The sequence below is a fragment of the Onychostoma macrolepis genome, chromosome 03 (assembly GCF_012432095.1).
Source record: "Onychostoma macrolepis isolate SWU-2019 chromosome 03, ASM1243209v1, whole genome shotgun sequence".
NCBI classification, from domain to species: domain Eukaryota; kingdom Metazoa; phylum Chordata; class Actinopteri; order Cypriniformes; family Cyprinidae; genus Onychostoma; species Onychostoma macrolepis.
Genome location: NC_081157.1, coordinates 21,552,119 through 21,569,320, shown reverse-complemented (window position 1 = coordinate 21,569,320; position 17,202 = coordinate 21,552,119). Strand labels below are relative to the sequence as shown.

Genomic DNA, 17,202 nt, shown 5'->3' with positions numbered 1-17,202 from the left:
ATATTTTTACATGCTCAATTGTAGTTAATTTGAGGTATTTTATTTTTGAGGTAAATTACCTTATGTTTTCAGACACCAAAAAAAATAACATCTTATTGCAACATTTTACAGAAATCAAGATTGAATGTGTTTGGTCAAAATCCCATGTTATAAAAGATGCAGGCTACTCAAGATTGTTGGCTGATTAGATCTAAAATGCAAAATGTTTGCCCTCTCTCTCATCCCTGTTCACACATCTCAGACCTCAAATACATAAAATAATATTACCCTTTTTAGGTAGTTTAGTAAAGAAAATATACAAAACATACTAGCAGTTGCCAAGTGGTTATCAGTCTTACTTTTTTCCAAACACAAATAAAACCAGTCTACCTTTTCATAACTGAATATAAAAACACAAACAAAAACAACTCATTGATCCAAGCAAATCTTATAGGAGACCTATTTTGATCTAAAAAGTGAGTTAATGTGAAGTTTGCATTCATCTATCTAGGCTACTGGATTCACTTTTCCATTTTATTTACACTTTAAACAAGACAAACGAAAAACCACTTGTTCTTTTCCATTTTTTATTTACAACAAATAAAATTGAAACAGATTCGTATGTACAACTCGATATACGAGGTCCTCACAAAAGACAGACATGAACAAGACGAGTGGTGTGCGGAAATGTTCAGAACAATCATACAAAAATATCACAGTTTAGTTAGAAGTTGAAAGTGCTTTGGTTTTCACTGATCTGGAACGCATAGCCATCAGTTGTCACTTCGGGGGCAACGCATTCGTCCTCTTCCTCCTGAGAGACGGAAATAAAAAGCAGGAATTTAGGAAAAGCAGAGTTTAAGTATAAGAAACAAAGAATGCACAAAGACAGCTAGTCAAACCACTTTCAAGAAGCTGAGTGTGTACATTTGTATGCATGCATGTTTATTTTATTATAAATAAAATATTTATATCTTGCATGCATATAAATCTTATACATTTATTTTTGTATTAAACTACAGATTTAACATTCAACTGACCTCTCCAGAGAAATACTTTTCAATGAGGTTGAGGGAGGCCTTGTAGACCATTTCATTTTCATGGGACTGCAAAGCTTCGATTTTGTCCAGGCCGCCACATTCCTCAATCATCAGGGACAGCTTTTCAACCTCACCAATCTTTTCACCAGCCTAAATTACAAAAATAAAAATAGGTTTAGAATAAAATCCCATATTTAAAAAGTTACGAGGGAACTACTGTCATTTACATCCAAGTAAAACATTATGGAAAAGTAGGTTCAATGCATCAGTTGTTGAGATGTGTGTCAACAATATCTGTGCACGTCTCAAGATCTATAACATGCATTCAGAAAATAGATATTTCATGTTCACCCAAATCATACCAAAAATATATTGCTGATTGCATCCAAGATAACAAGAATGGTTTTGCTGTCCTTGGTGGAGAGCAGGTTCAGCAAGGGTTCTAGCACGTTGGCCTGAACAAGGTAAACAACTTGCTCAACTGTGCCTCCGCTGGTGTAGTTGGTCACTGCCCACACAGCCTCCTTCTGGGTCTTGTAGTCACCCTGCATGAAGTAGGAGAGAAAAATTAGTTCAAAATTAAACATGGTCACAGCTTCACAGACAAGTGTTCTCCTGTGCTCTTGTGGCAACGCACCCGTCGGAGAACTTCCACCAGGTAAGGCACAATGCCAGCATTGATGACCTCCTGAATCTGATAGTCCCTGCCAGCCGTGATGTTGGACAGGGTCCAGGACGCCTCCTTTTGAACGTTGTTCTTATGGTGGCGCAGCAGAGCAGGGAACATGGAAAGAGTGCCAGCGTTGATCACCGCCTGGGTCTGGTCATCTGTACCAGTGACGATGTTTCCAATGGAACGCAGTGAAGGGGTCTGTGGGAAGAGGGGAGAAAAAAATAAAATAAAAAAATGAACATGAAAAAAACTACATTTATAAACAAATAAGTGTCACAATTTTCCACCAACTTACCACAATGGAAAGCTCCCCTGATCCCAGTAGCTGCACCAGTCGAGGAACCACACCAGTTTCCACCACAACCTCAATCCTTTCATTGGGCCCATCGGTCAGGTATGATATTGCCCAGCAGGTGTCCGCCAGCACCTCCTTATCATCATGATGCAAGAGACGGACAAGTGTTGGCAGCATCTGTTTCACAGCGTCCAGGGGAGGGGCAGGGTTCTTATTGCGGCACAGGTTTGACAGGGTCCAGGTGACGTTCCTCAGGTAACCAGACTGCAGAAGACAGACTTGTTAGTCAGGAAAAATTACTGAAGCTCTGATGCCACCTACTGGTAAAGTAGGCCCACTACAATTTAAATAGTTAAAAATTGTTTTAATGTAGATGTTTTGTTACAGTAAGGAGATATATATATATATATATATCTCCTTACTGTGACAAAAAAACAAACTTTTACATTAAAACATGTTAAATTATCATGAGCTCAGTCAAATCATGACATTCAATCTGTAAAAGCAAAGTGGTTCTCAATTTTTACAATTACATATTATATATCTGAAATGGTTAAGAATCAAATCATCCAGATAATGAATTAAGTCAGTTTTAAGTAATCCGATTTTAAGAAACGTTCCAATTTAATAAATGGATTGTTCATTTTAATTTAAAACTTATTTTTAAGATTTAATAAATCTAAATGTAAATATTTTTAATCAAACTTAAATGAATAAATTAACATTTTAGGTTAATATTTTGATAACTACAAATAATTTTTTTTTAACAAATGTAATTTAATAAAATTAAATGTAATATTTCATATATTCATTAATACATATTTTAATAAACCTAATATTTTTAATCATATATATATATATATATATATATATATATATATATATATATATATATATATATATATATATATATATATATATATATATATATATATATATATATATATATATATATATATTTTTTTTTTTTTAACTATTAAAACAATAAAAATAAATCATCATCTTACAGGAAATACAGAGAAGTCAGGAACAGCCAGCAGAGTTAAGAGGGGGGCAACTGCTCCATGCTTAATGACTTTATCTCTGTATGCAGAGCCATCACCTACAAAAGACATGCAAAAATATATTTAAGCAACCAAGTTAACAGAAATCCTTACAGCTCACAGAAAAGAAACACTATTGGCCACCCACCAGCAATGTTTCCAAGGGCCCAGACTGCCTGCTCACTAATATGAGCGTGTGGTGACGAGATGAGGCTGATGAAGGCTTGAACAGCCCCTCCCTGAACCACAGCGCTGGTCTGGTCAGATGTTCCAGATGCAATGTTAGTCAGAGCCCAGGCTGCCTCAAACTGTATGGGCGGAGTCTCTACCAAGCTCAGGAAGCTCACAAACTTGGGAATCAGACCAGCGCTGATGATACGGTCAATTGGGGGATGCCTCTCTCTGGACAGCAACTTCCTGTATTTCAATTGGAAAAAAATCATAGTATGTAAAACACTTGAAATGAATGCATATTTCTTTGCATGCAAATGCTATCTTTTAAGAGATTACCTGGCAGCTTGCGTGGCCTGGACCTGAGTCTCCAAGTTATTACTGTTCACACCATTTACAATCTCCTCCACCGTCCAGTGCTGAGCCTGATTAAACAATACAGGTCTATGCCGCGTAATACCCAAATATCATGTGTATATTGGATCAATAACTAATGGTTATGTTTTGAATATGGATCATCTACACACCTGACAGTTCTGGCTTTTCTCTTGAAGAGGAGAGGTGGCCTCATCCGGTAGACTGCTCACGTTTCTCCTTTTCAAAATCTGGTCGTCTTTCTTTGCTTTACGAAGTTCAACATTGACTTCGATCCTTCGACGTCTCAGCTCCTGCATTAAAGTATTTAACATCTGCATGAACTGAACTGGCACGTATTTGAAAGAAAACAATCGATATCAGCACTTATTGTTGTATCAGTTTGGGAAACTGCTTACATTTGCATCTTTTCCTTTGTTTTTGAACTGAGTGAGTCGTGCACCGTTCTCGTTAGCAGCAGACATTTTAAAGACTTTTGATTAATCACAGTATATCGCAACCTGAAATAAAGAAACACGTTCGTGAGAATATAAACAGAAGCTGTATCACACTCAGTTCACAGTTCAGAAAGTAGAAACGCATACTTACGAATATAAAACACGAAATTATAAGTCGACTAAAAAGAGAAACTTACCGCTTCCTGACCAAAGGACTATATGGCGCTGGAACTACGAACAGACCTTTAAACGCGTGCTACGAAGAATCTCATTGGTCCGTTCGAGCAAAAGCATTTTCCTATTGGTCCGTTTTGAAAAATCACACTGCTGGCGTGGGGACGCAGCTTACGTACTAACGCGAGATCTGGCGAGAATGCCAAATAAGATTTCTGGGAATGAACTTCAATATTTTATCTTTTAAAAAGAAATGACCTTCAAATGAACATGTTAAATTATATCTAAAGTTGTATATTTAGATTATAAATAAATATAAATATATATATTAATATTTGACCTTTTTATGATTGACATCTGATCCTTTTATTAATTTGACCATCGGAATTATAACAGTTGTTTATAAAAACCTGATCATTTAAAATATGTTCAGTTAAATCTGGAGAAGTGGTTTCAAATAGTTATTTTCTATTTATTATTTACTTACCCGCGCAATCGTGGCTTTAAACAATACTGCATTGTTTGTATAAATATAAAGGCTATTAAAGGGAGAGCTAATATGATTATTAAATATACCGTTCTGTTAAAATAAATCGGTAGAAAAGCACTTTGGTTAAAAGGAATGTACGTGCGATAAGGGGGCGGCGCCTAACAGCTCTAAGTTTAATTCTGATTGGTCAGCGGCGACGACGCTTGGCTTTTTCATATTTTAAAAACCTTGGTTGAAGAATGGACGGAAGAGAAAGCCTTTGACACCACGTGTTACAGTACACAGAACGCATATTCCATTGTATGCTGAAAAATAATTAACATGTAGTAACATATATCGTGTCTCCCACTCAAAAAAAGATTTAGTATTTCTGTAAATCAAACAATCATTTTATGGCGTAATTATCATATTTATAATAGGAAATTATTTGTTTGAAAGCAACTCAGTAACTGGTTAATGGTAACACACAACTTGCCAGTTGTTTATGAAAATTTTAATTCATTAATTAACTAGACCACGATTTGAAGATCCTAAGTGTATATGCATAGGCTTGAAACAAATGATCCCAAGTATACAAACAAATGAGAAATAAAAAGTCTTTATAGAAGTGTAATTCTATTAAGATCATTGATAGGAACAAAACATGGTTATTGCCATACAAATTCTGTAAGATGGGAAAAGTGCACTTAAAAATATAACAAAAAAAGTTTACTGTCATTAGTATATCCTTCACTATAAACATGAGAAAATATGTGTGGTTTATTTTGTGCCTTTTAACACAATTATCTAGACAAAACATTCAGAATTGTGTTAGATCATTTATATATCCACAAATACACCATCTTTAAAAGAAATCCAATATGAACCACCAGGTCTATTAATTTTCAAATGAAGAGAATATAAAGACATCTTAATCAATGTAGAAGAGAGAATCCTGTCCCCTCCATTTATTTGTTTCATATACATCAATATTTCTTCAGTTGTAATACAAAAAAAAAAAAGAAGAAGAAAAAAAAAAAAGAAGACAAGTTATACAAACAGGATACTTTCTTGACTAGCACTTTCATCAGTCCTCGATGCATGAGCAACACTTCTTAGTTTAGGTAACTTGATCTACCCCACTGCTTAAAAACCCATTAGCAGATTGAGTCCACATTCCACTTCTGTAGTAGTACGATGAATCATATGAAGGGGGGGAAAAAAAACAAAACAAAAAAAACAACGGGTGCACCCATGATAGACTCCTGCTTTCCTGGAAAATGCGAACATGATTCCGGAGGGTTTTAAAAACTCACAAAAACATTTCTGTAGGCATTTAATCCATAAAGAAATCCAATAGGAGAGCATCCCAGTCTAAACCCATTGCTTTAACAATCAAAAATGTAAACCGTCCATTCTTGATCCGAACCCACAGCTTTTACGTCCGATATTCCACCAAACGCTGTGGCTATGTGCGATGCTGGCTGACTGGGATAGAGTTCCATCTTGAATTAAATGTTCAAAGTTTATTTAGAACAGCATGTGGTTGTATTCTATGAGGCTGATGACTGTAGTTTGTTGTTATGAGACCTAGAGAATACAGAGAGAATGAGGTTAAAAGCCCTTTGGTTTTATTGAACATTCACAAATGGAAAATGAAGTCTACAGCACATAGAAAAATAGCCTCAGGGGTTAAAGGAATGGCAGCCATGTTGGCATAATACAACGGGAATGCCTTCAGTCATTTAAATTGGTGCTGGTTTCAATCTAAATTTGGAAGAAATGAAAAACAAAACAAAACATACCATTTAAACATTTTTTTTTAAAGCATGGTCCTTTATTTCAAAATGGTAATCCTAATAAAAGGATTTAAAACTCTTTATTTTGCTTCATATTCAAGCCAACAGAAACTGCGTAGATTCTGCACAAGTTATAAAGTTGCACAAACTATCAGCAATTCATGAGTCCCCCTCAATGAAAACCTGGACAGATCAGCGAACCAGCTGAAACAAACACGTTGTGAAGCATATTACAATAAAACTGAACAGAAAAGTCTTAAAATGTCTTTAATCGGCCAATCCACGTGATAAATATGATCATGCATCCATGTAAACATCATAAATAACATCATGTGATCAGCAAACGTAATGGGGGACAAAAAAAAACAAAAACAAAAACAGGATCATAAATGCAAAGACAGCATTTCCCTTGATTTCTGTGTGTTCATAGTGCTTCAACATGGCTGCCGCTCTCTGATAGTCAAAGGCTTCACTGGAGTTTTGGCTTTTATTGACAGGTTTCACTTAAATGTACATCAGTTTCCACTGTTAATAAAACAGCAAGTTCCATGATTCTCTAATACAGAATGACTCCGCCCCTTCAGCCACTATGACTTATGACAATCTGCAAGAAAGGATAATGGATTGTATGAATGACATGCATGAAGCACAAACACTTATGTTATCAGCATACAGTCAATGAAATAAGACAGGAATAAGAGGATGAAATGCCAGCCAGAGAAATCTAAGGTTAGATAACCACTATACTGCCTCTGAATTAAAAAATATACTCAAAGCAGAAACATTCATAGTGTGAAAATGTACATGAAGACAAGCAGACAAAACTAAATTGGATGTATGTAAGCCAACGCAATGGAAAAGACTAATGAAAATTGTGAAATCAACACAAGAGCAAACTATACAGTACAATGCAGCGACAAATTTAGCACGAAAAACTAATACTATGGCTTAAAAAAAACCTTACCTCTGGTAAAACCACTGTAACAGCCTTTTATGTAAACCGATAATCGGTTTGACCGATTTTTAAATCGATATTTACAATATCTGGTTAACAGTACTTTTGATAGATCACAAAAACAAATTTAATTTTCTGGATAATTACTTACTGTAGCTTAACATAAAAAATAAAACAATATGATTATGAATGAATATTTTTAAATAATTTAAATCTAATTTAAATCAGATTTACAAGACAAACATTATTCTGTATCGGTTTTAAGGTTCTTGCACACCGAGTCCGACATTTTCGTGTACGTTTTTTTTCTTCTTTTTTTTTTTTTCATATTCTTCATCCTTTCCTATCAAAATGCTTTGCTACAGATGTGAAAACGTAGAAAATCGAACCGGATTATGATGGACGAAAGTTTCAGAGGCAGTGTGTAAACGTGATTGACACAATGTGAGCTCATTTATTTTTCAACGTGCGAAAATTTCAGACTCAGTGTGCAATAACCTTTAGTCTTAAAGTGATGTTGGTTGGTGAGTAAATGACAGAATTTAAACTAATCTTTAAATATCCTAAAAACCATCCTATGCTGATATATTGTATGCATGGGAGCAGACTTTACCTGCTTGCTTTGAAAGCTTTGAGTTTCTGTACAAAGAAAGACTCCAGGAACTCAGCACACTGGTAAAAAGGCGAGTCGCTGGGATTGTAGTAGCGGCAGTTGTCAAAGATTTTGGTCATGTCCGCTACGAACTCTGTGAGTTTGCTGTAAAAGCGTTTTTGTATCCTCTCCTCCATTGTAGAAAGGTCTGCAGATAACAGAAAATAATGAAAATCACTACTAAAACAGAGATAAAATGCTAATTCTTCAAAGCATCACTAATAATTAACTCATAAAGATATAATATAATGATATTTTAAGGACTACCTTATTAAAACTTTAACAGAAATGTACATATAACCAAACTCAAAATACTTCTGGTCATACAAAAGAGGCGAACAACAAACTCTTACCCATCGGTTCCTTGATGATCCCATAATAATCTGGAGCATCATTCGGATCCACTGGTTCCAGGAATGGCCACGCCATCTTATGGGACTAACATACAGAAAACATATACATTGATTATAAGATTCATATGATTTCAGTTCCTATTGACTTCCGTTATATTTTTTGACCATACAATAAAAGACAATGGGAACTGAAACAGTTTGGCTACCCACATTCCTCAAAATGTTTTCTTATGTTCCACAGTGTCTTGGAACAAAATAAGGGTGAGCAAATGATGACAGATTTTTCATTTTTGGTTGAAATATACTTTAGATATTGTGCGGTGCCATACAAGTGTTTTCTGTAAAGCAGCTATTGGTGAAGTTTATTTAAACCAGACAATCGCTTGCTTTTGTTATGATTATAACTAAACCAATTTAAGGGATAAAATCAATTAATCTAAAATTCCAAACAGCCAAGACACCATACGAACCTGTAAGGAGCGCAGGATTCGCTTCAGCCCCTCATAGTCTTTATCTGTGAGCGGCGTCAGGACCGTCATGGCATCCTCCGTAGACTGGCACTGCGGGCACACATACTCGTCGATGTGTGTGGCTTCGCTCTGTAGGATGCCCACGCAGCGCCCGTGGTACCAGTTCTGACAGCGATCGCAACCGATGTAGAACCTGAAGAAGCAGCAGACACGAACATATCAGAAAACGTGCTTCTACATGCACCTTTTGAAATAGATGTGATGAAACTGCAGGTGTGTGATTACTGGGACTCGTCGTATGGAGTTCTGCAGATGCAGTAGAGCTCCTCTGTGCTTCCCTCCTGAGCTCGTTTACATTCTGAACAGATGTAGTCGTCCATCTTCTTGGCCTCTTTCTCGGTGATGCCCACACACTCTCCATGATACCAGTTAGAGCAGAGATCACAACCAATGTAAAACCTGCATCAACAGCATACCAACATTAGATTCATCTCACATCCAGTTGATTTTCATGTATATCATGTCTTTCCTGAAAATTCATATTCATTTTTACAGCTTCAGTAGCATCATTTACATTTAAATTTATGCACTTTGCCAAATGCTCAACTGTTTGAGCTCCAGAAACAAATTAAACTGAAGTGTACTGGTTTACCAAAATTGTGAATTTAAAGTGAATTATCTTGTGGAGTATGCAAGAAATGTTACATTTTGAATTTTTTGTGAAAAAAAAAAAAAAAAAAAAAAAAAAAAAGAGTTTTACATTATATTTTGGGTTTTTCAGTAAAAACAGGTATATTGTTTCCTTTTTAAAATCTTAGTGTATGTGCTTATGTTTTAATGCCAAAACATTCAAAATATTAAAATAAAATAACACCTGATAAATAGGTGCATCAAAAATCTTACTGAAGGTTTATATTTTTCATGCCAAAATACACCGTACAAAAGCACCTGATCAAATAGATATATTTAAAATCTTAATGCATGTTTATATTTATATTTTTCATGCCAGAACTTGTGGTGTAAATACTCATAATAGTGTAATTAAAGAAAAAATAATTAAATTATTGGCACCTAACAGATATGGAAAAAAAAAAAAAAAAAAAAAAAACACGCACAACTGACAGGTATATTGTTTCCTTTTAAAATCTTATTATATGTTTATATTTTCAAGCCAAAAATTTTAACCGTGTAAATATTCAAAATGAAGTTATTTAAAAAAAAATAAAAATAAAAAAAAATAATAATAATAACAACAATACATGATGTTAACGATAAACACAAAATAGATAAAAGGAATTCCTAACAGGAAAAAAAAAAGATTGCAGGACAGTAAAGTCGTCATACTTAGACTCATCGTAGGGCGTCTTGCAGATGCAGTATAACTTGATGTCCCTCTTGCTGTCCTTTGAGGTAGTGGAGATCATCTTTTTGCGTTTGGACTTGGAGGCGTCTCTCTCCTCGTCCCGCTTGCGTTTGTGTGCGGAGGAGGGGGACGTGACCGTGGCCGTGTACGAGGAGAGACCGCTGTGCACGTGAGCGCTGGCGGCCGCGGCAGCTGCTGCAGCTTGTGCAGCCGCAGCCTGAGCTTTCTCCTTCTCCCGCCGCAGTTTAATGAGGTCGCGCTTCAGCTCCTCCTGCAATGAAAGACAACATGTAAATGACTCAACATACGCAATGTAGCTTCAGCTGTCTCTTTGGCAAGACTGATGTGGTGTTAATAGAGTGTGTGTGAGTAACGCTGACATGTGGGCGTGAAATGAAAGCATTCGTCTCTATTGCCAAATGCCCAGAGATTGTCATGAACGAGGAGAAATGGTCATTAATTGAAAGATTTTTAAAAAAAAAATGTTTTCAAAAGTATTCTCTTATATTCACCTGGTAATAACAGTAATATTCTGAAATATTATTTCAATTTAAAATAACTTTTTCTATTTGAATAATCTTTAAAATATAATTTATCCCTGTGATCAAAGCTGAATTTTCAGCATCATTACTCCAGTCTTCAGTGTCACATGATCCTTCAGAAATCACTCGAATATGCTGATTTGCTGCTCAAGAAACATTGAATATTAATCGTATGTATTATTTATTAATTTGTTAATAATAAAAAAAAAAAAAAAAAAAAAGTTCCTCTCACCTGCACTTGCACCTGTAGTTCTTTATCAAGCAGAGCTCTTTTCTTCAGGATATCAGCCTTGAGCTGCTCTTTGTGTTTGAAGAGCAGAGCCGACAGCTTACTGGCGTTCTGCTTGCTGCGCTTTTGCTCCACCGACTCCTCCCGTTTCCTCTTTTTGGCCGCCTGCCTCTCGTCCTTATCGATTTTATCCAGGATGAACTTCATCACCTGGTTACAGACAATCATCCTGCCCGGACAGCCAAAAGACAATGGATTAGGTTGATTAAAGTCAGTCTATTCTTAAATTAGACTCCCGTAAATACAGCTTCAGTGGCTTATGGATTATCTGGTGTGCACACGTTACAAATATAACGAGCCTAAATAATGCTTCATGTTAGTTGGAATTTAAAATCACTGAAAAAGTCAGTAGGAAAAAGGGAGATCGACAACATATAGAAAGTGTTTACCTCTGGTTCTCCTCTCTTTCAGCAGGAGTCATGGTTTTCTTCTGTTTTAACTGCTCTATGGCCACATTCTGCTTCTGAGCCACCTAAGTGAAAACAAAAAGAAGCTTTTAAATGTTAACTAAAAAGTTTCAAAACAACACGAAGCACCTTCAGTCAAGATTGTAACTACTGTAATGTCACGTTTCCTAGTAAATGTATACATTGGGTGGGAAATCAAGCAGGACAGGACTTGCACTTCTAAATCCATTAGGATTTGTATGGATAGTAATCATGTATCTCAGATACTTTAACTGGTTTGCAGCTGAATATGTGAGGCACACATTTAACTGCAAAACAGTGTAACTAATTCAAAATACTTAAATATATTTTATTAAATACTCACATATACATTTCAATTGGTTTATCTACTAACAAAACAATACACGAGATATAAAGGTTGATCACAATTGGATTGACAATACGATAATGTGTTTCAAGAGTTTGAAAAGTGCAGCGCTCACATTTATTTAAATCATCACCTCCTGCAGTTTAATAATCACATTAGGCCATATCCCAATTCCTGTTTTTCCATCCCCAAATTTAAGACCTCTTAAAGTAAAAGACTTTCATTTGTTACCATTTAAAATATTTAAAACTTATGACCTTAAATGGATCAAACTGAATAAAAAAAAATAAAACATACATTAAGGACTCACAGGAACTCATTTTTCCCCCAGCAGTTCATTAGCAGAGATACAATTTAAAAAACATTATGACATTTTCATGAAATATTATAAAGTCTTTTTTCCCCATTAGAATAGTGTGCAATCTTTTTTTATTTGCATTTATTCATATTTATCCATTGTGTATTATAATATTAATTCATCTATTATATGAACTCAATATAAATATTGTAATTTCAAAAAACATTGCATCATGAATATATTGTAATTTATTATTATGAATTAATTTTATATATATACTGTATGTATGTATGTATATATATATATTAAATTAATCGCACATCAAATCTGGCTGAGAAATTACTCCCAAAAGATAATTTAAAGTCATTGTTGTGTAAAACATCAAACAGACATTTCAAAAAGTAGCTTCAGCAAGAAATATTTAGTTTGATCAAATTTATTACATGTACTCTATATAAAAAAAAAGATTTTTATCATTTTTAATTTTTGGGTGGGTGAACTATACCTTTAATAATTAATTTTATTATTATTACTATGGAAATATGAAATTATTTCTTTAATGAAATGATACTCTAAATAATAAACTAAAACTGCCAGTAGGTGGTGGTAAATGTCTTAATGATTAAGTCATGGAGTCATTTCATTCGGGAGTGAAGTAAATGGTTCTTTAAGAATGGTCCATTGAATAAATTAGGCTTGCTCGACTTGAAGTGGATCACCACCATCAGACCGATCGGTGTGTAACATCAAAGTACCGCAAGAGCTATAGAGAGAGCAGACGACTCTGCATGCTTTTGAATCGCTCTCGCGGTACTTTTATGTATGTCATACACCGATCGATCTGTGCAGCGCCACTTCAAATTCAACGCGCCAAATGGTTCACCCAATTCGTTCAGAACATTATAAATGAATAAAATTAACAAATTAACAGCCTTATATTTTAATAATTAAATGTGCATTAACTATGGTTCATTGCAGTGTATCCATTCACACATGCATAATCAACTATTGAGTAACACCTCTAAACGTAGAGACAGATAACAAAAAATATCAGCTGAACTCATTCTTAAAATTTGGTTACAAAGCCTATAAATTTCTTAAAAAGAGCGCTTCTTAACACGCTCAATCGTATGTTGTTGCTGTGTGAATGTAGCCTAAGGTTTACATAATATCCCATGTTTCTTAAAAAAAAAGTCATATTGATCCACCTAAATGATTATTCTGGAGTCACATACTTGGGTCCTGACCTGTTTCTGTATCAGCTCGCTCTGGCTGACGTGCTGCTGGGCCTGCTCTCTCTTAGCCTCCTGCTGCTTCTTCTTCTGCTGCTGCTGTTCGCAGAGCTGCTGGATCCGCTGGAGCTGCTCCTGTACGCTGGCCGTCTGGATGGTCACCAGATTCTGGATCTGGTGTGCTTGGTCTTGCCCTCCGCTCTGCTGCTGGATCTGAATGGGCAGTTGCAGTTTGATCTGCTGGGGCATCCCGGCCACGGTCCCGACCTGCTGGACCTGAGCTTGAATCTGAGCCGCTACCTGACTCTGGATGTGGGAGATGACCTGCTGCTGGAGCCCGGGGACGCTGAGGAGCTGCGGGGGGAGCTGGATCTGGGGCTGGACTTTGGTAACCGTGGTCTGGGTGACGGGGAGGGTGGTGACCTGTTGTAGAGGTGCGGTGGCCGTCACCTGTGCTATTTGTGGGGTTGGGGCGGGGATGGGTGTAGGGGGTGGGACTGATGTTTGAGGAAGTACCTGGGGTTGAGGTCGGAGCTGTATGGGCGGGTGGGGCTGTACAGTTGGAGTCGGTTGGGGAACGACTGTGTTCGGGACTGGGGTAGGTGCTTGCTGGGCAGGCTGTGATGGAGGGACAGATGATGTGGGTGGAAGTGAGATCGGAGGTTGGGGCTGTGGAGCAAGACGAGCAGCTAAAGAGAGAAAGAGAAAACGTATTGGAACTCAGTCATTGAGAACAGCATTAATACAGGCAAAGAATTAAAACTGGTAGATTCATACAACAGGGACTGACAATAAGGACCACAATAATGAAACTTGTGTCTTCTTGCACTTAAGCAGACAAATACAAAAAAATTGTCAAAACACCCGGTCTTGGTGAGTATACTCATAAGAATAGTCAGTTATGTCTAAAGTGACGTAATCAGTTGAGAAAGAAAATGCATATGTATAAGAACATTAGATCTGTCTTAGGTTTTAAAGTGGCAGTAGCATAATATGCATGTTAATCAAGTATTTCATATTAAGCATACATGTATTAACTCAATACATCAAAAATTAATTTAATTTAGAAACAATTATTAAACAATTCAATAATTAATTTAATACTCATGACTTAATTTCTTCCGATGAAATTAAACCCTTTTTTCCAGGGAAACTGCTGGGAGACATATGGTGATAAACAAAAAAAAAAAAAATAGAAGAATGTGACATAATTGACCATTCGCAGGGAGCTTGATTGACAGGCGATCTGACCAATCAGAACGCGGATATTATGTGCTGCCATTGCTATTCACCATCTTGGCTGACAGCTACGGCCTGTCTCCACAGAAATACATGTTAAAACAGAGTAAAAAAAGATCGGCTTAATTTAAACTTTTTAATATAACTAAATATAAAAATGTGCAGAGGGTTATGCTGTGCTGTTGTTGGCTGCCACGGTAACGGCAATAAGCTAAAAGAATTCCTTTACAGTACTTGTTTTGCGTACCAGATTTGTCCATGTCTGGCGCTGTATGCATGGCTTGCAGCGCTTAAGTTAAAATACTGAGTGTTAAATATAAAATATGTTAAAATGTGTGCTCTTATTTTGTGGACAAAATCCCATTAACTTTTGTAACAAAATGTATAGTACAAAAATAAAAATAAAGCAACGCCAATATTACAAAATATAACATTACAAAGTGTATAAATCACTTGTTGAAACACCAGCAGGTAAAGTTACAGTGGGAATCCATGTCTCTCTCGCCTCTCCTGAGCCCATTGAGTTTTAACAGACCCCTACAGCATGCAGTGATTTTGGTAGGAAGTAATTGAGAATGAATGGGGGAAAGTCACGTGAGAGGAGGCAATGCTTTTATCACGATATCAATGGATATGACTCGTTATGATCGGCTGTGATTGGTTCATGCGATAAATCCTGCCTCTTCATGCATGTTCCACATTGATTAATCAGTCTGAATGAACAATATAATGGTGTTAATGGGAATACTAATTTAAAAAGGTAAGTAAACAACTCACACACTTCGTCACACTTTACGTCAAAAGACTTAATATGGCATGAAAACATGATCTGTGGGAGTTTTTAGTGAGTAATCAGCTTGGTGAAATTTAAAGTAAATCTCATGTCTGTGACCAATATTTACTGAACTTTGATGACTGATTATCCAAAAATTCAAAAATAGTTAAAAGTTAACATTAAAAGTAAAAATTTCATTTACAAGAATAGCTGAACATAAGTTCACAAGTAAAATATGTTGTTTAAATTGTTACTGCCTTGAGTTATTATTTTGGAATAAATGTAAAATTCTTAAAAACACTAACTTAATAAGATTCATATTTGGCTTTAATAAGTAGAATATTGATTACATTGTTAATGTAAAAATATAAATAGAATTGTATTTTTCTTTTTCTGATAGTGTAAGTAATGTTATTTTAATGAAGAAAATGTAACTGGGACATGAATTTACATTTGATTAAAAATAAATAAATAAATTTGAGGACTTTGCCTCCTCATTTCAGAACACACCACACACCACTGTGTGTACTATACATTTTGTCTCATCCAATATTTTGAGGAGGCACTGCCTTCCTTTCCTCCTCGAAGGAGATATATATATATATATATTTTTTTTTTTTTTTTTTTGACAATACCAGTCTGAGCAGGAAGTTCAAGTGGCATCAGTAAATTCAACGCCTTTTATGGAGATTATGCAAATCATCTTCTGCATTTTTCTGTCTTAAGAAGTTACATTGCTGGCCAAGTTCCATGTGCATGTATTTAAAGAAAAAGAAAAGTGTCTAATAAACAGTCTGACCTGGCTGAATGGGTGCTGGAGTTGTGCTGGTGGCAGCAGCTGGTGCAGCTGTGGCTGGGACGCCAGATGAGGCTGTCGTGGAGGGGGCAGCGGAGACAGACACTGGTGCAGGGGCCATGGGTGTGAATAGGAACCGCTGGACTTGGCCATTGGGCATGGCTGCCTGCATGAGCTGCTGACCGGGCCCCGGAATGACCGTCACCCCCTGAGGAATGACCTGCAGCTGGCCTGTGGTCTGACCTTGCCCCTGGATCACAACCGTCAAGCCCTGGTTCCCTCCCTGAAGAGCGAAAGAGTGAGTTCATTTCAGTATTAACTGTAACCAATAACCTGGGTTAGGCAAGTTGTTGGAATAGTGTGGATGATGTATTTTTGTAGGCCAAAGCCAGAAAGCAAGTTTGCATTTTAGCACTTCCGGTTCTATTGTCCAAAAGTTAATGTTTTTTTTTTTTTTTCGAATGGATTTTTTGGTTAAATGTTTGTAATAGTGACTGTGGTTAACACAAAGTCAAAATATTTTACAATTACTATTTTTACCAAATAAAATGCATCAGTAATACCATGTATAGCCAATATTTAGATTTTTAATTTTGCCAGGATTTAGAACCCATAATAGTTGTTCATTTGTGAATAATGATAAAAATAATAAATAATATGTAAGAATCATCAACTTTTGTTTTGTAACGGAGCTTATTTTCTGCAATAATCCAAAAGCCTATGGGTTTTTGTCAAGGGAACCAGGGTGATACTAACTTACTAGCATAAAGTGCACAGTTGAATCAGGCACAATAAAAACATTAAAACAGGCTGATTTAAAACTAGTACACACCTGAGCCCCCTGGGTGAGCTGTGTGAGTTGGGCCAGAGTGAGTTTGACCTGACCCTGCTGTGGCCGGGGAGAAGAGGGCGTCTGTGGGGTCTGGGCTGGGTTTGGTGTGGAGAGGCGAGGAGGAGTGCCCACCACCTGAGCGCCTGAACTCGTCTGCACTGTCTGTTGCGCTTGACC

The 17,202-nt window shown here is 36.3% G+C and overlaps 2 protein-coding genes across 13 annotated transcripts in view; both read right to left on the bottom strand.

Moving 5' to 3' along the window:
• Positions 1-578: 578 nt before the first annotated feature.
• kpna2 (karyopherin alpha 2 (RAG cohort 1, importin alpha 1)) lies at positions 579-4,230 on the bottom strand. Its single transcript, XM_058771907.1, has 11 exons — positions 4,211-4,230; positions 3,975-4,076; positions 3,729-3,869; positions 3,541-3,626; positions 3,179-3,447; positions 2,995-3,089; positions 1,988-2,251; positions 1,657-1,890; positions 1,382-1,564; positions 1,020-1,169; positions 579-793 (listed from the first exon to the last, which is right to left on the bottom strand). Exons 2-11 carry the CDS (start codon positions 4,038-4,040, stop codon positions 704-706), a joined length of 1,578 nt encoding a protein of 525 aa, XP_058627890.1. The 5' UTR covers positions 4,041-4,076; positions 4,211-4,230; the 3' UTR covers positions 579-703.
• Positions 4,231-5,591: 1,361 nt separating this feature from the next.
• bptf (bromodomain PHD finger transcription factor) overlaps positions 5,592-17,202 on the bottom strand; it is a 39,405-nt gene continuing 27,794 nt past the window's right edge. For 6 of the 12 annotated variants that reach the window (XM_058768988.1, XM_058768986.1, XM_058768991.1 and 3 more), the window contains 11 exons: positions 17,026-17,201; positions 16,197-16,476; positions 13,387-14,072; positions 11,469-11,551; positions 11,023-11,248; positions 10,230-10,519; positions 9,171-9,344; positions 8,886-9,078; positions 8,416-8,500; positions 8,024-8,210; positions 5,592-6,246 (listed from right to left, as the gene is read on the bottom strand). In XM_058768988.1, coding sequence (XP_058624971.1) covers positions 6,210-6,246; positions 8,024-8,210; positions 8,416-8,500; positions 8,886-9,078; positions 9,171-9,344; positions 10,230-10,519; positions 11,023-11,248; positions 11,469-11,551; positions 13,387-14,072; positions 16,197-16,476; positions 17,026-17,201 — 2,417 coding nt within the window. In that variant the 3' untranslated portion in view covers positions 5,592-6,209. Of the gene's footprint in view, positions 7,060-8,023; positions 8,211-8,415; positions 8,501-8,885; positions 9,079-9,170; positions 9,345-10,229; positions 10,520-11,022; positions 11,249-11,468; positions 11,552-13,386; positions 14,073-16,196; positions 16,477-17,025; position 17,202 lie in introns of all 12 variants that reach the window. The other 6 variants (XM_058768989.1, XM_058768996.1, XM_058768997.1 and 3 more) reach the window with 3 other exon arrangements.